This window comes from Pollachius pollachius (assembly GCF_949987615.1).
Source record: "Pollachius pollachius genome assembly, chromosome: 1".
NCBI classification, from domain to species: domain Eukaryota; kingdom Metazoa; phylum Chordata; class Actinopteri; order Gadiformes; family Gadidae; genus Pollachius; species Pollachius pollachius.
The window spans coordinates 36,837,133-36,859,746 of NC_136934.1; the positions used below are offsets into that span (position 1 = coordinate 36,837,133).

The 22,614-nt window shown below is 46.4% G+C and overlaps 1 protein-coding gene across 1 annotated transcript; it reads right to left on the reverse strand.

The window, feature by feature from the left end:
• Positions 1-14,431: 14,431 nt before the first annotated feature.
• hormad1 (HORMA domain containing 1) lies at positions 14,432-22,540 on the reverse strand. Its single transcript, XM_079749835.1, has 15 exons — positions 22,413-22,540; positions 21,972-22,026; positions 21,703-21,847; positions 21,309-21,372; positions 20,611-20,647; positions 20,477-20,497; positions 20,332-20,358; positions 20,122-20,189; positions 18,412-18,563; positions 17,275-17,432; positions 16,726-16,800; positions 16,207-16,257; positions 15,467-15,562; positions 14,918-14,974; positions 14,432-14,546 (listed from the first exon to the last, which is right to left on the reverse strand). The coding sequence occupies exons 2-15, from the start codon at positions 22,002-22,004 to the stop codon at positions 14,460-14,462; spliced, it is 1,071 nt and encodes a 356-aa protein (XP_079605961.1). The 5' UTR covers positions 22,005-22,026; positions 22,413-22,540; the 3' UTR covers positions 14,432-14,459.
• Between the last annotated feature and the right edge of the window lie 74 nt (positions 22,541-22,614).

Here is a 22,614-nt window from a genome sequence, read left to right on the forward strand (position 1 = left end):
TGCATGTGAGTCTGTGTGTGTGTGTGTGTGTCTCCTTTCACTGTCCCAATTACATGCCCTGTACAGAGAAGGTTACCAATAACACCGGGGGGGGGTTGTTGGCACGTGTGTGTGTGTGTGTGTGTGTGTGTGTGTGTGTAAAGTGGGGGGTTAAAAGCATAGTCAATGAAACACAATACCCCCCCCACACACACACACACACACACACACACACACACACACACACACACACAAGCCCACTCCCCACCAAAGCCAAAGAGCACATGCAGATACGCTATACATACAAACACACACGTACATATATGTGCACAAACCAATGCATGCGGTTTGATTCCCCCTATAATGCTTTGTTGATGGACTCTGCGCTGTGCCGCCTCTAGATGTGCACTCACTGACGACGCTTCCACTCTTTGACTTGTTGGTGTCGCGTTGGATCAAAGCGTCTGCTAAATAGATGCAATGTAAATGTAATGGCACGAGCAGGACGTATTTGCGCGCACTCACATGCACACGAGATGACACACACATACACAAGCACACACATATACACATACACACACAAACAGGAAAAACACAGACTGAAACCTGCACGCAAACACACACACACACACACACAAACCTGCGCACACACACACACACACACACACACACACACAGACACACGCATACAAACAGATTTTGCGGTGCGTGTGGAGAATCCGATGCAGTTCGATGACTTGGCACGGGGCGCACCCCTTGCAGAGGGGGGGTGGTCCAGGCCTGGCTGCCTACCGAGACCGGGGTGGAGACAGGGTGGAGGTAGGGACGGTGGGGATGGTTGTGGCGGAGGTGGGTCTGCCTGGAGGAGTAACGTCGATAAATCAATAGGACACACGTCACTGCAGGCCTGGAGAAGCCACATGAAACTGTCATTGATCGGCATAAGGTGGAGCAGCGGGGGGTGGGGGTGATGGTGCCTGTGTATATATGTGTGCGTGTGTGTATGCGTGTGCGTGTGTGTGTGTAGAAGAGAAAGGGCGGAGGGAGAGAGGGAGGGAGGGAGGGAGGGAGGGGACAGTTGAATGGATGGAGGTGTTCTGAGAGGGGTAAGGGAGTGGAGGATCCAACGCTAGAAGCCCAAGGGACGTAACCCCCCTCCCCACTCCCTCTCCGCTGTCCAATCACACACACACACACACACACACACACACACACACACACACACACACACACACACACACACACACACACACACACACACACTAGCCTGCTCTCCTGTGTTCCTCTCTTCTTAGCCTCCGCCTACTGGCGTCTCCTACACAATAAAGGCGGTTGCATGGGTAGGGGTCAGAGGTCGTTGCAGTGGCCAGTGGTCCCTGAACAACAGCTCGCAGCCACGTGTCCATCAGTACCGCTCTGTCACAGCTCACAGAGCAGCCCCCCCCCGCTTCCCCCAGTGGTACACCACTACACCCCCTGCCCCCATGCACTGCCGCTGTGGGAGTCTATTAATTAGAGGTATAATTAGCATCAATAACTCACACTGCTGAAAGGTGCTTTGATTTTATTTGTTAATTTATTTTGTTTGTTATTAAAAATAAAAGCGTTTTCAGACACATTTCAGGAAATGTGTGTGTGATTCGGCGAACAAGGATGTTGCGAGCTGCGGGTGTACTGTGTCACAAAGGGAGGGTCATGTGACTCAGACGGGAACTTTGAACAAGCTCCTCTGGGTCCGAGGAGGGCGAGGACGGTGCATGGCGCCGCCATAGAAACCATCGCTCCCCTCCCGGCAGCCACACTGACGACCGCAGCACACACTGGGACACGGCCACAGAACCGTAGCGGGAAGCCACAGCGCCTCTCTCTCTCTCTCTCTGTCTCTCTCTCTCTCTCTCTCTCTCTCTCTCTCTCTCTCTCTACCTCTCTGTCTTATTGTCTCTCTGCGTCTTGCATTTTCAGCAGTAGTTTCGATTGGCGATCAATATGGCAACACATGATCAACACCCCCCTGGATCATGATATCCATCCTCCCTTACTTAGAGAAAGCTGCCAGCCCAGCTCAGAGCCACCAACCTGGAGCCATCTACCCCCCTGGAGCCAGCCAGCTTCCAGCTAGCAAGCCAGCTAAGTTCCTAAAGCCAGCTAGCATTCTAGAGCCAGCTAGCATCCGGGAGCCAGCTAGCAGTCTGGAGTCAACTGGAGCCAGCTAGCTGGAGCCAGTTAGCACCCTACAGCCAGCTAGCATCCTACAGCCATCTAGCATCCTGGAGATAGCATCCTGGATCCCAGAGCTACCATCCTTGAGCCCAGTGCTAGCACCGTCAAGCCCAGAGCTAGAATCCTGGATCCAGCCGGCACCATGCAGCCAGGTAGCATCCTGGACCCCAACGATCAAGCAATCAGGCAAGACGGAAGGCAGAAAGTACAGGCAGACATACAGGTAGCAGGCAGACGGATGGATGGATACGGAGTTAGACAGACAGACAGACAGACAGACAGACGGACAGACGGACAGACGGACAGACGGACAGACGGACAGACGGACAGAGAGACGGACAGACAGAGAGACAGACAGACAGAGAGACAGACAGACAGATGGACAGACGGACAGACAGACAGACGGACAGACAGACAGACAGACAGACAGACAGACAGACAGACTGGGAGACAGACAGACAGACAGACAGACAGACAGACAGACAGACAGACAGACAGACAGACAGACAGACAGACAGACAGACGGACAGAGAGACTGACAGACGGGGCAGCAGTGATTGTGTGGGTGTCAGGTTATCCGGACATGCACCCAGGGCCTCCTGCTGAATCAGAAGGAGAGTTGTCCTTCACCCCCCACCCCCTCTCTCTCTGTTCCCTCATCGCTAGCTGTTCTATTTCTCTCCCTCTTTCTCTCTTCCCTCATCTCTATGTGGTCAATTTCTCACTCTTCTCTCTCTCTCTCTCTCTCTCTCTCTCTCTCTCTCTCTTTCTCTCTCTCTCTATGGCCTTGCCCCTGGACTAGCTCCCTCTCAGAGCGAGCTAATGGCCGGCCCATTGATCAAGCTTGCTCGACCTCCAGATTGGGGTCAACCACAGAAGAGAGAGAGAGAGAGAGCGAGAGAGAGAGAGAGAGAGAGAGAAAGAGAGAGAGAGAGAGAGAGAGAGAGAGAAAGAGAGAGAGAGAGAGAGAGAGAGAGAGAGAGAGAGAGAGAGAGAGAGACCCTTCTCCGGTGTCATCCAACAACTGCGGATGCCAAGTGTCATCTGTGCATGTTTTTCCCCCAAATAATAGAGAGAGAAAGAGAGAGCAGCAGAGAGGGAGAGGGGGAGAGAGAGAACCCTTTCATTTGTAGTGTCCTTCAGCCCTCACAGGGAGGTCACGTAAATAAGGATAAACGAAGAATGAAAGAAAAGGGGAAAAAACCCTAAATGCCACTTCCTATTTTTCACCTTTCTTTTCAGCGGGCAAATTAACCTTTGTGTAATTTCTCTAATTGTGGCGGTTGACGTAGCGAGTGGCACCCCATCACCTTTGCATCTATTTCCCTGACACTTTCATTATCACAATAGGTATATGAAACAGACAGGTGCAAAATACATGGGCAGCCTCTGTCCTCGCGCTCGGCGGAGTTGCCATGGCAACGGCTGATAGAGTAGGTTATTGATTGGCCGTGTCCAGTCGGAATTGTGTAGCCCCCCCCCCCCCCCCGAACCGCTTTTTTTTCTGAGGTGATGGGCGTGGATCAATAGTGTGATATTGTATGCTGCTCTCTCCCCTTCCACAGCCGTGCAGAATGAGAAAAAAAGATAAAGGGGGAACCGAAATTATTTCATGTAAAATGTAAGAGATCATATTTAAGATGCGGTATTCTGCAGTCAACAGTTACCACATTGGAGCAACGCCATGCCAGGCGATGATGTTTGAATACCGTAACGTGTTTGGAGAGCTCTGAGGATTGCCTCCTTCATGTATGACTATGCGTCTATTTAAACCGCCCTAAAATAAATAAGTAATGGAGAAATAGGTTCGGGGGGGGGGGGGATAGAATGAAAACACACCGACGCCAGCTCTTTAATATCATGTCTGTTTCTGTCATTCCCACTATGAAATCACTGTATTCCCCTTGCTATTGCTTACACACACTGTCAGGGCGCATTTACCATATTTTCATTTATTTATTTATATCCATCTTTTTTTCCATTATCCATTTCATCCGAAGCTTTTTTCCTTTCTTCTTCTTCTTCTCTTATTCCCCCGCATATATTTCCTAATCAGCGCCTTTAGAGAGGAAAAAAGGGTCCGGTTCAGATTGTTTTGCAACGTTCGGACCCGTGTCGGCGCTGCAGACCTGGGGGAGCTCGTTTAAATCTGGCCTGAGGGACCCCTCCAGCTAGGGGTCACGGTCGGAGACGCGGCGCCGCGGATTTAGAGGCGGGATCTCCTGGAGGGCTCTCTGTCGCCCCGAGGCACGGTCATCACCGCTCCGAGAGAGAGAGAGAGAGAGAGAGAGAGAGAGAGAGAGAGAGAGAGACAGACAGACACAGAGGGAGAGAGAGAGAGACAGGCAGACAGACAGACAGACAGACAGGCAGACAGTGAGGGAGAGAGAGACAGACAGACAGAAAGGGAGAGATGGAGATAGACAGACAGACAGAGAGGGAGAGAGAGAGAGAGAAACAGACAGACAGACAGACAGACAGAGAGGGAGAGAGAGACAGACAGACAGAGAGGGAGAGATAGAGATAGACAGACAGAGAGGGACTGAGAGAGGGACAGAGGGAGGGACAGAGAGAGGGACAGAGTGGGAGACAGAGAGGTGGTGGAGGTGGGTAACGTGTGGCGGCGGAGGACAAAGGGGAATTATCCCGTCCACCGTTTAGCCGTCTGGGTGAGGTGGCCGGCGCCTTGCCCTTTAGACACTTCCCTGTTCCATACATCACTCAACTCATTTCCCCCCAATCTGAAGCCTTTTCTCCATACGGCTTATTGATATTACAATGACAGATGATCGTAAAAAGGGACCCTTTGGTTTTTTTCTGTGTGCGGTTTTCGAAATGGCGTCAGTGAAGCAGATAAAAAGCGATCGCTATTAATCTCCACGCAGGTGACCCGGCGCGAATAGGACATGGGTTGTGTTTTGAATATTGTCTGCAAACCTTATCACTCTGGCATCACCGAGGTCAACTCATGGCGGCTGTATTCCAGGAGAGAAGCCCATGGTGTTGTGGAGCTGGGCTCCTCGCTGTGCTTCCCCTCTTCCCCCCCTTCAGCAGTGGCAGCAACCTGCTCTATATACAGTCTGTCTCCCTACACACATATGTCAATATGTTTGGTCTTCACTGGGAAGGAATCTGCCCTGAGGCTTCCATACCAAATTAGAAGACCAATCCCACATCGGACCCCTTTCATGCCCCCCACTCGCAAAGTGTCTCACGCAGCCGCATTAATAATTCAGCCACTGTTTAGCTGTAGTCGGGCCACACGTTACAGGTCAAACAGCCCTGGCCACTGCAGGCCCGGGCCGAACCCAAGGTCACTGCGGGGCGGGCGAGTGATGCAGAACCTTCCCCCCTGCTGGACATGGGTTCTAGCCCGGTCCCACAGGCTTGGGTGCGGTTCTCAAAAGAGCTCGGAGACTCAGAGGTAGCATTTGAAGCATGGGAGGCCCTCATGCATCGCAAGACGCCTGCTGAGCATGTGGTTATAGTATGGTGCATATGTTAAAGATCAGCATACTGGTAACGTGTAGTATAGTAAAGTATCGACTGGTAGGGTATATAATAGTATAGTAAAGTATAGCATAGTTTAGTTGGCTGGTGTGGTATATTATGTTAGCATAGTATGGTATGGTATACCACACCAAGTATAGTGTGGAATTTCATATAGTATAGTATAGTATAGTATAGTATAGTATAGTATAGTATAGTATAGCATATTATAGTAAAGTGTGTATGGTTTAGCCTATTATAGTGAAGCATAGTATAGTATGCTATAGCATATAGTATAGAATAGTATATTATACTCTTAGTAAGAGAATCTTCCATTGTTGCTAAACCCTGGGGAAGTGTATTTAAACATTTAACTGTCTATTTGAACAGTATAACAGTGTATTAAACAGTAAAACCCTGTATTAAATAGATAAAACAGTGTATTCAAACAGTATAACAGTGTATTCAAACAGTAAAACCTTGTATTGAGTCAGTAAAACATTGCATTTAAAAAGCAGTTAGTCCATGCAGTCTGCTGATAGTGAGTCAGGCTCCACAGATGGGCTAAATCTGCAACTGGTAAGACAACACATGCTAACTAGACCTTTTGTGTGTGTGTTTGTGTCTTGAGAAGGAATCCATAGGCTCTATAGTGGTTTCAAACCCCTCAGCGGAGTAGGGCGTGGGGATGCAGGCAAGGGGGAAGCAGCTAGGTTTTAGCCTCTCCTGGTGTTAACACAGCCCATGTTTGTGTGTGTGTGTGTGTGTGTGTGTGTGTGTGTGTGTGTGTGTGTGTGCGTGAGTGAGTATGCATCTGTAGGTGGTTCATTGTATGTGAGTGTGTGTATGTATGTCTATGTCCGTGTACATGTGTTAGAGCATTTGTATATATGTATGCTAATACTGATGTCCGTTTGTGTGTTTGTGTCTGAGTGCGCGTAGTCCGGTGTATATGCATGAGTGTGTGTGATTGTGTGTGTGTATGCAGTGTAAGTGTGTATGCTACAGTGCCTGTTTATGTGTGCGTGCAGTTATGTGTGTATGTGTGGGTGGGTGTGTGTGTTTGTTTGTGTGTGTGTGTGTGTGTTTCTGTGTGTGTGCAGTTGTGTGTTTGTGTGTGCATTTTTGGGAATGTGTGCCTGTGTTCATGGGTCTGTGTGTGTGTGTGTTTGTGTGTGTGTGTGTGTGTGTGTGTGTGTGTGTGCAGTGCTGTGGCAGAGGTTAGCCAAGGAGTGGAGTGGCTGCCCTCGCGCCTCGGCAAGATGAAACGCGCTCAACGCCTCGAGACGAAGACCCTGGCAGAGAGAGAGAGAGAGAGAGAGAAAGGGAGAGAGAGGGAGAGAGACACAGAGAGAGAGAAACTGAGAGTATAAAAGAGAGTAAAAGAGAGGCCGAAAGAGAAAGCGAGAGGAAGGGAGAGACAGACGGGGAGCGGTAGAGAGAGGGATAAACTCCATCACTCACCTCGTCCTTCTTTCCCTGAGCCAGATGGTGATTCAATGACTGGTCAGAGTGAGGGCCGGGTGTAAAACTTTTCAGACAATGTACAGACAGTGTGCACATGGTGCGGCGTGAGCTGCTGAACTCAACGTCAACCAGTGGCCTTCCTCTGTGGTGAGCGGAAATGCAAACATAGCATCTGTACATTTGATTAAGTCAAGCAATGTTTGTTGTTTTTAAGTCTGCAGTTTAGTTTGATGTATGTGGTCTGTGTTTTGTGTGTGTTCAATGCAATGCATTTTAGCTGTTAGGACAGGTTGTAGGACAAGCATTTTGAATGTTGATCACTTTCTGGGGTGTCACTTTCTGGGGTGACTTCATCATTTTCAATGAATTGCTCTTAATTAACAATAATATGCATCTAGAATTATAAATAAAATGTCTAATGACTAACAGGGACGCATTATTTAAATCTTTCTTTGATTAATTAGCTGATCTCATCTGTTCCCTATCAAGCCCCACTCATTCGTTGGGACAGGACTGACATATTGTTATGCACACAAAATACTAAATTATTATTAGATTCGTAATCTACACAATAGTATCTTTTACACCAATCTGATGTCATCAGAAGACTGTCGAGAAAGGGTGATTTCTTGTGTTGAGTGTGATCATTCTCCTCAATGATGTTCTCAGAGGGTCAGGAGAGTAGGTTTCTGGTCACACTCGTCAATAAAGCTCGATAAACATTACAAACACACACACACACACACACACACACACACACACACACACACACACACAAACACACACACACACACACACACACACACACACACACACACAGACACTTACACTCACACACATCCACAGCATTGTGGATGATGCAGGAATTTATTTATGGAACTCACAATGAACAACATTGCTTCTTTACTGTTTTAATCATGATATATGCGTACGCACTAATGCAATATATTATTTAATTGACTGCCTCAAACCTTATGAAAACAGCAGTTCATCTGTAACTAAGTTAATCATCCTGATTATGAAAGAGTAAAGAAGGAACGTGGTACCTTCATTAATGTGAAGGTACCACGAGTGTTTGAATAATTAATTTAGTTAATGATAGACAGGGGGCAGGGTCTCTGCTATACTTTTTGGCATCTTTTCAGATTGGGTGAAGAGAATAAGTTACTCTCTCAGTCCAAATCCTGTAACGGTTGAGGAAGACTTTGTGTGAATCAGCCTCTCTCTCGTTCACACAGCGCTGCCAAACCAGCTCCTAATAAAACATGCCTTCATAGTTATACCTTAACGTTTTAACCTAAATAACTATGTAAACACCAGTATGTATTTATTTGCTTTAATTACGGTATTTGGTTTTTGTCCTCAATGTATTTAGTTCTACTGTTATGTTATATCCATTTAAACCCATAACCTACATGTCGACTTCTCTATATACAACGTGGTGTGGTCCGTATAAACTTGTGAAGTCCAAACTACCTGTGGTATAATAGGGGATGATGCTTCTTCTAATCAAAGTGTTATCTTTTGAAAGTTTGTTGTGTTGTTGTTCAGATGCAAGGAACAGGATTTGTATTCCTGCTTGTGCTCACTCTACTTAAATATTCATACACTGGGCATGACTCATGAATCTGCCTCATGAATTCTCAAATTACACACTGTGTACATTAGACTAGGCATCAATTTATTCAGATTCCTGCCATAATAACAGTGTGGATCTTAAATGGTCATGAAACCCAAAGTCATGACAGAATATGCATGTGTATGAATATATATATATATATATATGTATATGTATATATATATATATATTGATCTTTAGCGTATTGGTATCAATCAGTTACTACAAATTGATACAACAAAAAATTGGGCTTGAGGGTCATCGAAGAGGAGTTGTCATGGCGATGACCTTTGACAGCTGATGCTTGGCGCGCGGATGAAGGGGGGTGGGGGGCTGAACTCCCGTGTCCTAACAGCGTGAGGTGATAGATCTCTCCCCCCCCACTCTATTAGTTCTGATGTCCGGCTAGAAAAACAACTCTAACTGATGTGTCACCTGACCCCCCCACCACCAACCCCACCATCACCACCACCACCACCACCACCACCACCACCACCACCACCACCACCACCACCACCACCCTCCCACCACCACCACCACCACCATCACCACCACCACCACCACCACCACCACCACCACCACCACCCTCCCACCACCACCACCACCACCACCACCACCACCACCACCACCACCACACATCCCAACCATTTTGTTTGGTCGCTCGTCGCTACGACGACGACAACGACGGCCACGGCGACGTATAGCCTCCTACGGGTACACACACAGGCGGTCCGTAGTTATTCATCATCCGTAATGTTAACGATTACAGCATGTCGATAGCCACGCCGGGAGTTAAATGAGTTTGTGCACTCAGCGGCGCGCGCGTGCGCCGGCCGCGGTTCAAGGTCGCCCCGGCCCGTTCCTGACAGCCGGGATGTTTCCCGGCCAGGCACACGCAGCCCACGCCAAGGTCAAACGTGCCACTATTTAGAACAAATAGATACATAAAACACTCCATCGTGGGGGGGGGGGGGGGGGGGAGACCTTGGGCCCCAGAACGGAGCCCAGACGCCAGCCTGTGGATTTTTTCTCCTGTACTTGTATTTCAGTCTGACACTCTGTCACCCCCCCCCCCAGCTCTTCTCCTCCGCTCCACACACACACATACCCAGCTTTCCTCGACCACTCGCGCACACGTGGAGGCGCACACACGCACGCACGCACACATGCCTGCTAGCGTCAACCCTGCATACACACACAGAAAACGTGCACAGACCCACACACGCAGACCTATCATCAACCAAACACACACAACAACACACGCTTCTTATCCACCACAAACACACACATGTAAACAGGCACATATAACGACACACACACACACAGGCATACTCCTCTCCTCAACGCCCCCCCCCCCCCCCCCCCCCCCCCCACACACACACACACACACACACACACACACACCTGCAAAGGCAAACCCTCACACACACACATCCACCTTCTGTGTCCCCTGTACCGTTTCCAAATCAAATCCTTCTTATGTGGAAAGTTTGCATTGATTTCCGTCTGGGCTGGAACCCACAACCACCACTACCACCAGAGTGTGTGATTGCGATGGTGAGGCGACGGTGAGTGTGTGGGAGTGTGTGTGTGGGGTGGGGGTGGGATGGGGGGGGGGGGGGCAGCACACTTTATCATTCAGCTCCGTCTGCTGGGCAGCTGAACGTCCGGCGAGAGGGGCCCGCTCTAAGCCGCTCCGCCAGGCATAGCATGACCGCAGCCGCTGCTGCACCTATGGGCCGGGGCACCGAGAGAGTACCGAGGAGGAGGAAGAAATGGAGGGAGAGGAGGGAGAAGAAAGCGGCCCATTGTGTAGGAGCACGGGCAGGACACGGCTGGGGCGCGTGGAGAGAGGATACACTCGATACGGAGTCAGTTAGCAGCTCATGCCTATCGCCGCGGACAATAGGACCAGGGCGAGTGTCTCCCCACCCTCTCTCTCTCTCTTTCTCTCTCTTTCTCCCCCCCCCCCCCCCCACACTCACACTCCACCCCCCTTCCCCCCCCCCTTCCCTCCCACTCCCCTCCGGCACACGAGCCAGGGGGGCCGGGGGGGGCGCTCTGATGGCCAAGCGTGACATTTAAACCCCAGCCCTGCAGTGGCTTCAGGGGCTCTTTGTGGATGAGGAGGAGGGGGCAGGGGGTTGTAAATTGGAGGAGGTGAGGGTTGGGGGGGTGTCCATCTGAGCCAAGAGAAAGAAGAAGAAGAAAATAAGGAGGTACGGCCAGAGACTCACCCTGACTAAACCCTTACAAGCACCCCTACCACCCAAACCCTAACACAGCCCCCCCGAACACCCACCCTCACGCCTCTGTCCACACGCGTGCCCCCTCCCCCCTCCCCTTGTAGAAACCCTCAGTGTTGTCAGGGATTTGGGGGGGGGGGGGGGGGGGGGGCTCCATTGTGAGGCGTTCGGCCCCCAAAGAAAAGGGCCCTTTGGTGGCAGACAATTCAGCTGTCCACTCTGATCACAATGGGGGCACATCCCATTGCTTTGAGCATCTGTTTCAAGTTGGTATCGGTGGGTCCCCCTCTCTCTGTCTCTCGCCCTGGTTGGGCTGTGCGGGCCGGGCCCATACAGAGCAGAGCGTGAGTCACTAAATCCCTGGATCTGCCCCGCTTCACCACCACCTGCTCACAACCAACCTTCTTTAACAATTCTTATTCTGGATCAATACGGAGGAGTCGGCCATGGTGTCTCTCAAAAGAGACAGATGAATAGACTTAGGCAGCGTAGGCGGTTGGTAGGGATTGCATGCTTTCTTGGATACTGTAACGGTGTGTTGTCGGCCAACTGTACGAACCTGTGAATGTTTCAAAAAGAGAGCGAGAACATGATTCTTTTTTTTGGCAGAATGTAAAGAACGGGACTGACTCTATCAATGGCAATGCATCGCCCCCCTGTGGTCGTTTTAGTCATTGTATTTTCTTAAATACATACGATTTAGTCTTGGACCATATATTTATTCTTTAGGTAACCCTTTACATTTCCACTTCATGTCATTATAGCAAGCTGTGGAATGGCCTCAACTATTTTATAAATCATTTGGAAGATGTAATATTCCCCTTGTGTCGTCGGTTGATTTTATTCCCCCTGTGTAAGAGTAACAATTTGATTGACAGAATCTCGGGATCTGCTCCTACGCTCTTGCCCAATAGCTGATTCCGAAGGGTAAACACAGCACAGGGGCTCTCTGCCGGGGAACCGGCTAATCAGCCCAGAAACATTTGCTGCCCTTCTGGCAAGGTCACAGAGGTCACGGTCCCTGGGCTGGACGTCCACTCGGTAGATCCCTTCCCCCTTGGGGACTCAGGGCCTGCGGCCACAATCACGGGCCAGCGTCCATAGGCTCCTAGGAGCCACCTTTCATGTGTAGGGCCCGGATGGGCTGCCGGGGGTGGGTGGGGTTGGAGTGGGGACTATCGGTCTGTCTGTACGTCTGTCCGTCCATCCGTCCGTCCCCTCAAATACAGTGTCCCCCCACCCCCCCAATTTCCCCCACCCCCCCCGGTTCTATTGACTCAGACTGCCAGAACGCAGGGTTCTGATTGGCCCTGGGAGGCCAGTGGCGGACCCCGCCTGCTGTTTGTCCAGCTGATTGATCTGTTAACACTGTCCACTGGACGTGTGTCCCTGAATTTAATTTCAGAATTCATTTCTGGGGAGACGTGTGTACAGAAATGATGTAGAGTCTGCGGCTCGCTGTGAAGGATTGCGGGCGGAGATGAAATAAATTGCAATTTGGATTGCCTTCTCTTCTCTCTAATGAGGAATGTCTCGAGTGTTTTGCTCAGATGGATCTGTATCCCCCCGTCTAAAGCATTCTCGGCCTCCCGTTCCTCGGGCTTTGATTGTGTCTGTTTCTATGATTCAGCTGTACTCATTGTTTTCCTGTGGCTGATCGCCAGAACCGAAAAACTCAAATGGGTTTGGGTCTGAGGGTGTTTCAGTTTGAGCCGCTTCAGGGCAACAGTCACTACACTACTTAGCAAAGGCTTCGTTATTTCCGATGCCAACTGATGGAAAGATATATATTTTTGGCCTTTTGGTTGCCATCTTTGTGTGAAGCTCATAAATATGATGGAGTGTTGCAGAGAGATATTTAAGCACAGTGAAACTGCACATGACTCTGAATCTAATCACACACCAATACAAAGACAAGTCCCCTGCTGTCAAAATAATAAAATAAAAATCTGGTGAAAAACGCCAGCGGAGAAAAGGCAGAGCTGATTCATTTCACAGCTCATAAAGGCAGCTAGTGTGTGTGTGAGAGTGTGTGTGTGTGTATGTTTGACAGAGAGAGAAAGAGAGACAAAGAGAGAGAGTGAGTGTGTATGTGTTTGTGCCTGTATGTGTTTGTGTGTGTGTCTGTGTGTGTGCGTGCGTGTGTGTGTGTATGTAAGTGTAAGTGTGTCTCCATTGTCCACCCTGGCTTCACACTTCATTCTGCTTTGTGTTTTGACTGTTAGCAGAAATACCCATAAAAAGGCCACAAAGACCTTGATATACACACACAGGCCAGGACAATGCAGTGGCTTGGAAGAGAGGACTCGTGTGACGTCCCCCACCCTGTCCTCCTCCGGCCTGCTGTAGACAGAGCAGGGAGTCGGGGTGGGGGTGGGGGTGGGGGGGGTGTAGGCCTGCTTGGATATGCATCACAAAGGCTTCCTGGCGTATTGATCGGCAGTGGGTTAAGGCAGTCTATCAGCAAATGCCCCCTCTCTCAGGGAAAAAACAACAGGAGATTAAAAACACACAGCTTGCTGGGCGGGATGTTGCCGATGGGCTGTTATCTCAGCCCAGAGGTCACTGTGTACAGATATAATCCACTTTCACTTAACAGCTTCATTTAGCTCACCTCACATGCAAATCACAACGCCACACTGGTTTATTTTGGAGGGGGTTGGGTTAGTGCTGTGTGTGTGTGTTTGGGGTGTGTGTGTGTGTGTGTGGGGGGGTACTAGGGATGAGCACAGCAGGTGAGTGTCTTCACTCTACAGCAGGCCTTATTCAGGCTGGAAGCTGCTTATACGTCTACTTTTTCTCCAGCGCCAGACAAAGTAATTGCTGCTGGAGCTCTTAAAGGGAGTTGAAACAGCGCCCCCTAACTTTAGTGATAGCAATGACGGCCAGTGAGGTCAAGTTATTTGCCATTATATGGCTGGACACAACCCATTTAAATGTTTGCCATTAATACACAAGCTACAGCATGGATGTACTGTTATCAATAAATAAATATTTCTAAACCCTCACATATCACAATATATTGAAATATTGTTTATGTTGATAATTGATAGATCAGGGAAATCCATACATTTCTTTGAAAAAAATCCATTTGATATTAGTTGAATTGTAAAGCCTTTTATTATAAACAAATGAACAATTGAATGCTATTTGATTCTACTTACGAATGTGTATAAACACCTAGACCTCAGTAAGCAAGTTTTATAAGTGTAAACAATTTTACAAATAAACATAAAATAGTATTTTCGTTTGTAGACAAAAAATGTGTAATATAACAAACAAAATATATTCAAAATTGAACTCAACAATTGAACCAAATGATAACCAGGTCAAATGATTCTAAGACACATTGCATTGGAATGGTCAGAACCTGTGAACACGTTCTTTAGTAACAAAGTGAAAGTAAAAGCTGCTGAACTGGTGGTTAATAAACGTGGGGCTCAGTAGCGCTCTTTGGGCTCGCTGAACTTGCGCTGTTTGGGTGCAGACGGGACTTCCTGGCTGCTCGGGAACTCAAACTGAGACACCTGCAAAACAGGCAGGACAGTAGACTTAGCTTAACCCACCTTCCAAAAAGACAACATACTGCACTTATATTTCTTATCAGCTAAACTGATCATGCAACAGATTAAATGTGGTATAAATCCCTTCATTAATAGTCGTACTTGGTAGCACGGCAAACAACTTTCTCACGCAATCTTTATTTCATGCAGTATATTTGTAATATTGCAATGTAAAGGATGTACAAAGTAAAAGCTAAACCTGAATAATAATTGAGAAATTACTTTATTATGTTTGCTATCTTGGTTAATAATATGAATAATGTTAGCATGAATAAATATAAAGTAGATGACAGCATTTATAAGCAGACATCACAGGGCATATGGAGGGTGTTTACCACGTTGTCCTGAACGGGAGAAGGTCTCTTGGTCGTCTTTGTTCTTGATATTTTCTTCTGCACACACACACGAGATTAAATTAAAACGTTTACCGGTAAAAACATTTCAAACATGAAATACAATTTTAAACGTAATATCTAAGTATAGAACCGAAAGAATGTATGAATATATTTGAATCCATGTACAAATATAAACATATAAACAGCATTTTGGCTGATTCATGCCACATCAACGTTACTGAGCAGTCAACGTTTCTACTCACATTATCCTGGTAATGATGTGAGCCGTTTATTTATGATCAATCCCAATCACTTCAAGTTGGCCATGCAATTCTGGTGGCGATCAGAGTGGGCCTTAGCCCCTTGGAGGTTGTGAGCCGCTGGTCTAGTAGCCCTCATGTGACTCTGCGTGTGCAGAGAACCACTAGAGCTACGGGAGCTACTAGACAGCCTTCAAGAGGAGCTTGGGTCTAAAGGGCCCGGCTTGTTACAGTCATCTCTCCTGAGAGCTGAGTGGGGGGTCTGAGGGGGGGCCAGGGGGAGACTCACCGTGGAGGAGCTCACGACACGACCACTCCTGGTCTTCATGAGGGCCTCCTCCTCCGTCGGACTGGTGCTCTCCAAGTCCACCACAAGAGTGTCCATCTGACAGAGGGCAAATGGCTCACTGCTATCCCCTACCAGACACTACAAGGGGATACTTATAGGAAGGCCGCCCCTTATATACACATGTTGACAGAGCCCTCTACTGATCACTGTAGCCTCTTCTGCGTCTGAGTAAACGGTGCACTGATGCGGAACGGGTGGATCACTGGTGTTTCTTAGTGTGAGATGAAGAAGCCCTGTGGACCTTTATCTGTAGATAGCTCTGTATATACTGCCACAGAAGTGTTGCGCTCTGCCTATACTGCCACAGATGTTTTGTGCTGTGTTTCTGTGTTAAGCTGATGGTATTTGGGTGTACTTTTCTTCAATGGTTTATTTTCACACAATACTGTCAGCAGATGCAGATGGCACCCGTTTCATGTTAAACCCAGCCAGCTGTTTGTTAGCCTGTGTTGCAGACTTTATATTAGAGTGCAGAAAGTTTTTAAGGTTTAGTTTCCCTTGATTTCTAATAGTGCATGATTCTGAAAGGTAGACAATGACATTTTTTATAAAATAATAAATCTCTCTTAACGCACCAAAGTTAACGAAAATACATGAAATAAAATATCCAAGAAATCATTTCCTAAAGATATTCTAATTGTCCAGCAGTAAAACAATCTTTTGTGTGGGAAATAACTCACTATCCTAACACACTCTTCGGCAGGTTTCTCCAGATCGTCTATCGTGTGAGTCTGCAGATAAGAGAAATACATATTATCTTTCTATCTATCTATCTATCTGCCTTTCTCTCAACCACATATAACCACAAAACACAGAACGTTTTTCATTGGTTTAAGTTAAATTAGCCAAATTATTGAAAAACAATTATTTCCTGATCTTTGAATCGTGAAACTAATTTACTAAATATTCTTACCTGTTATTTATCAAATATTTCATCTTATATGTTTAGAGCAGAAAACTATCTCCAAATGAATCAACCCATTCCAAACATAGCATGGTTAATACCTTGGTTAAAATGAGCGTTCCTTTGTTCATATACATGTCCATATCCTTTCTTATCATATAGTGAAAGCTGAAACTCAAAAGACCACTACCATTTTACCCATGGAAGGCAGCGCTGAACCCCATTGAGTAAACATTGTGTATGCATTGTGTTGTGAGAGCAATGGGGTGATGCTCCAGGCATATAGCTCTCTGACCTGCTCTACAACAGACCCCAGCTCGTCCATCTGCAGCATCCATTTGTCCCTCACACGCACAGGCTCCTCCTCCACCTGTAGCCATTGGACAGCGCAGGTGTCAATTCAAACCTTTCCTCTGCAATGTCAGTTGTGTTTTCTTGTAGTCATATAAACTTTTTCGAATGACTTGAATGGTAAAACTAGGCCAATGTGTGTTTATTGATTTCTGTAGAGGAAGCCAACCATTTCATACGCCAACAAAGGGAGCCAGAGGTCAATAGGCAACATGGCGGGTTTTGTTTGCCGCAGGGAATTACAGGTTTGTCGTAAATGACCCTTGGAAATTACTTGAAGTGGTACTCTGTATTCCACACAATTTGGGTAAATTATCCCAGAATCATCAGAGCCTAAGCTCAGCGTCATCTTCGAGACAAGATTAGGCATTACCCTGACATTAAAACCATATGAGGATGTTTGGTTGCCAGCATCACAACCACGCTTTCTGTAACAAGTCCAAATCGCAGAAGGGCTTGGCATGATCACCCCTGGGGTGCGTCTCCTCTCTACCTTCTCCAGCCGGTCTCTCTCGGTGGTGATGTCCACGAGCAGCGTGTGGAAGGGGGTGACCACCTCGCCCATGCACAGATTCACCGGCTCCTTGGAAAACTCCATCATGTTACCGTCGCCCTCCTTGAACCCTGGTGGCTGGTAGTCCTTAGGAGTGACTGGGGACACCCATCAACCCATCACACACACACACACAAAATCTCTTACTTTTAGTACTATGTAAAGAACAACATGTGACCAACGTGTGTCCACACATTTATGAAATCACTTAATTCATTTCATACCCCTAGCATGGAGTAAGTTCCAGCTTCTGTTTTCTGAAGAGAACACTTGGTAGTAGTGTTCCTATGTTTTGAGCACCATAGTGAAATTACTATAGCACCATGGACAGATTTTGTGTTTTCAAACATGCCAATACAACTCAGAAAATGCAAAGAATTATAAGCAAGCTGTGCATATTTGGAGCCACCTTTCATATCCACAATTTTCATTCTCATATAATTTATTTTTCTATGACAGTCCCTCAGAGATATTGTGCTAACAAGCAGAATTCATGATGAGACCACCATGGAGGGGACTAAAAGACTAATGTCTCAACACCACAAGCAGCAAGACTCAAGGTGGCCCTCTTCTGGCTGCTTGTGGAATCACCTTGCCCTGTGCAAGTGAATCAGGATGGATCGGAGACAACCTGAGTTTAAATACAGGGAATACTACATTGATCAATAATTTTTGCCCGAATTCTGGAGTGGAAACATCTGCCTCCTGTTTTCTTTCTGCTTGATGGATAATTGCAATGTACAAATATTTCTAGATTCTAGTATGATGCTAATCATGCGTGCACATGCGTGTGTCTCTGCGTGAACTTGTGTGGGCATTATATGTGTGTTTGTCTGTGTGCATAGGCACATTTCCATTGTATGTGTGTGTGTGTATTATTATTGAAGTATATATATATAAATATATATATACACATACATATACACATATAAATATTATCTACGTATGTGCAATATTGCCCGTGCGTGTGTTTGTGTGTGTTAATGTCAAGCTAATCATTGCTTGATACTTTCATTGAGGCTGAGTAGATCAGGGTCCGGTCTATATGTCTACTGGTGGTTGTGCTTTGTGGGTTACCTTCGTCGTAGTAGGCCAGCTTCATGTTGAGGCAGACGTTGTCAGGGAGAGGACCCAGGATCTGCATCAGTGTGTACAGCTTCCTCACCAGCAGGATGCTGGCCTTCTTAGTGTTGCCACACACCATCAACGCCCCCTTGCAGTTGTTGTTGCTAGGACACGCAAAGGATTGTGGGAAATCATCCTGACACTCATGGTCGTTTTTACTCTTAACACTCAGACTCGCCTATTTTTCCCCTGAAAGAACTTAAAGGTCCCATGGCATGAAAAAAACACTTTTAGGTTTTCTAACATTAATATGAGTTCCCCTAGCCTGCCTATGGTCCCCCAGTAGCTAGAAAGGGCGTTAGGGGTAAAACGAGCACTAGCTATCCTGCTCTGCCTTTTAAATAACAAAGCTCAGACGCGCCAATTTGGAATTTTTCCCCTGTATGTCCCCGTACGACATACAGGACATGTTACCCCTTTTTCTGCTTTGCCCAATGAGCTACGACCGTGCGAGTGCCACATGTGTGTGTCCGTAACGCAAGTGTTACACACTGTTGGTGTTATGGCGCTTAACACGTTGGGTTCCTTGACGTCTCTGGTATTTCCACAACGAGACTCGTAGTGGGGGTTATCTCAACCATGGTTGAGAAGGAATTGGGGGGAAAGGAACTTTGGCTTTTGACTCCCTGAAGTACATGAACCGCGACATGGAGGAGAAAGGGATTGACCGCGATTGTCCCCCGCCGGAGCCCCGCTGCCCAATCGCGGGCAACAATCACGGTGTGGAAGTGGAAGAACCGGAGTCGTCTGAGACGCAGTCGTTTGTGATTCATAATATCGTCGGGGCACCACCGCCGTGGGGCACCACCTCCGCGGGTCACCACCTCCGCGGGTCAGTGTTGCCTCGGCGCTGCCAGCCGCCCGCAGCGGCTGGCAGCGCGATGGTGCCTCGGCAGTGGGCAGCAGGGCTCCGGCGGGAGACAATTGCGGTCAACAATCACGGGCAACAATCCCTTTCTACTCCATCTCGCGGTTCAGTCTACTTCAGATTGATGTGGAAGTGGAAGAAGCAGAGATGTCGGAGAACCTGACACAGTCGTTTGAGATATCGTGAGATATCGTCTGGAGGCGCACACAGCTTTTTGCCATGATAATATATATTATATAATATAGATATCCATGTATAATATGATATTATTTAGATATAGAGCTCCCGGACTCCCGCTGGAGCCCCAGGAGTGTTCTTGAATATTTACAGAACACGGCCAAAAGCTGTGTGCGCCTCGCCATTGCAATAAATCCACTGTTAACACGAGCGCATAGTACCGTGGCCGCAAGCTGCTCAGGGCCACACCCCCACCCTCCACCTTGACCCACCTCAAAAAAACGGCACGTTTGTGGAAAGCTCATTGTGGGACTGGCTCGTAGTGTAATTCTGTATTCTATAAATATTGTATTAAGGGCCCACTTACACCTATATATAAGCATCCATAAAGTAGCATGCCATGTGACCTTTAATGAACTATTTACTGCAGATCTGCTGCATGCTTAATGGTGCACATGGTGGTTAAATACAGAAAACCACTAAGCCTCAGTGCACTCTAATGTCAGAAGGTGGATGATTTAGAAAAGTGTAAATACATGATATGTTTATTCCTTTTATACAGTTTTCTGTTATTCTGTTATTCTGGATAAGTGATCCAGAAATCAAACATATTGTACCTTTCAAATTCCATTTGTGGTCCCTTTGCGGAGTAGGTTATCTTAAATTGGTAGAATTCTGTCACGCACTGAAAAAAAAAAGGAAAGACGGCAATTTGAGGTGAATGAACAACTCGGTACCTAAGATTTTCTTTATCAAGGCACATGTGGGAATTTCCCGTGACTCAACTGCCACAACGGCACAGCGATCTCTGTCTCCTGAAACATTACCTGAGGATTGTCTGGATCAGTGTATATCTAAAACAAACAGCAACAGTACATTAGGAGTGCATTAAGATACAGGCTTTCAGGATTCAATATTACATTTATCCTTAAATTGAATCAGACATGTACACATGAAAGACAAGCCACTCACCGACAAAACTACCTTTCTCAGCTGGAGGGACACAGGGTTTAACAAATGTGAATAAAGCTAATTATATTTGCTGACTTACCTTTGGCTTTAATTCTTTATTGTTCATCCAAAGCAAATATTTGTGGAGGACTTACATATTTCTTCTGGATGGCATCAAAGCATCCCTGCATCCTTAAGAGGGTTAATAAAACATGTGAAATGAATACACACACATAAACACACACAGTCTATCTCGAGAAGGACCAGGGAAAACCCTGAGTCATCCTGATAGAACCAAATGTCCCTGGCACTGTTTCCAACCGTTACCATCATGTTTGTGTGTGTGTGTGTGTGTGTGTGTGTGTGTGTGTGTGTGTGTGCTTGTGTGTGTGTGCATCCATGCATCCATACATGGACACCAATAACCCAATTTCAAGGTATAATTACTTAATGGCATTGAATCGATTGATAGCCTAGGTCCACTTACTCCAGCACTGCAGTAACAGAAAGCCCTGTAAAAGCAATAGTGGGATGTTTCTTCTTATGGCAGACATTTACATTGTTTTTGGTTCCTGTAAGCCTGACTGAAGTTATGAAAGCAAAATCTTACTTCTACTGCTGCTACTTCTAATATTACTACTATTTTTTATATTGCTTATAATTCAATATTAGTACAGCTATTGCTAGACCTAATACCAACTCTACTACTGCTAATAATAATTTAGATATTAACCATAATCATAGTAATAATAATAATTTGAGAGGCTTCTAATTTTTACCCCCAAGAAAATAAATTGATGTCACTAATTTAAATATTAAAATAAACAGAAAATGTTGTGTGTTAGAAACTTACCACTGGACTATCTGACTTGCCCCAGGACAGCTGCGCTCCTCTCGTAGAATCATCACTTTCTGCTCTGTGTAAGGTACATTGAAACACAGTAGATTCATAGTGTATCACAGATAGATAGACACAAACACACACACACACACACACAGATTTCAGTTTATCATTAAGTTATGACTGAGGGAGCAGGCACAGGCACATCTTAACAATGCTTCATTTCTGGATGAGAAGTTAAAGCAAAAACATCAACATCTAAGTGAGCCCTGTATCTTGCTTTTTTTTGCATCCATCAGTCTTGCGCTCGTTCAAAAGTAACCCATTAAACTTGGCGCCTTGATGAATAATAATGCAATTTAGCTGTGCGATGTCGCAGGCTGATGCAGGATAGCTAGTTACATACCTTCAACATGTTTGATCCCATAGGCTTTCTCAGGGAAGAGGCCCCTAAGGTAGGTGATGCTGGACACGGCAATGGCCAGAAGTTTCTTTACAACAACCAGGGATTGCTTCTCTGTAGCGACAACATCTGGCAAAAGCTGAGTCTCCTAAATAAATCAAAAATGATGCATACAGTACATGCAGACAAACAGCAGATGCAAGTTCGTGCTGCAACCTGACTCTCTTTTGATGTAGAGTAACATGGATATTAGTTATATAGGCGAATCATACCTGACCAGTCCTGGTTTGTTGGCCACTTGCCATGGTTGTGAGGAGGTATACAATTCTAAACAACAAAAACATATTGCATTGTTGCACAGTCTGTGGGTGTCAATATATTGTGCAATGGTGTCGTAAGACCAAATCGGTTTGTTGAGTATGGCGTTTCATTGTTTTACCAGCGAGGTTAAACTGGGAACACAATTCTTAACAATCACAAAGTTAGTACTTCCATATATTAGCTTTGGTTACATATTGAAGAACTACTGAAATAATCTTATATTAGCATTAGCTGGCCTACTTTAGATTTCCACTTTATAGCATATTTTGAATAAAGACCTGCTGCTCCATCAGAAGCTAATGTCACGATACAAGCACGCTACTTTGCTTGCTAAATAAAATATTATAATAATGCCATATTAACATATATATTGTGGTCACTGTGTTACTTACAATAAGCGTCTCTTTCTAAATCTCTTTAGCACTAAGCTAATTAGCGGAATCGTTCCCGCTCTCTGTGTTTGATCGACAGTTGAACATGTATCAAAAACAGGCAGCCAATCACAAATAAGATAATTCAAATTAATAAAGTAAGTACTAATATTTAAATAATATTTTTTGAAATCGATGCCACCTATGTAATCGTAGTAGATTT

Coding starts and splice junctions, on each gene's coding strand:
- hormad1 (XM_079749835.1), bottom strand. CDS start 22,004: ATGGCAAGTGGCCAACAAACCAGGACTGGTCAG. Junction 20,648..21,308: donor GCAAGTCAGATAGTCCAGTG/GTAAGTTTCTAA, acceptor AACCCTCTTAAG/GATGCAGGGATGCTTTGATG. Junction 15,563..16,206: donor CCGAAGAGTGTGTTAGGATA/GTGAGTTATTTC, acceptor GCCCTCTGTCAG/ATGGACACTCTTGTGGTGGA.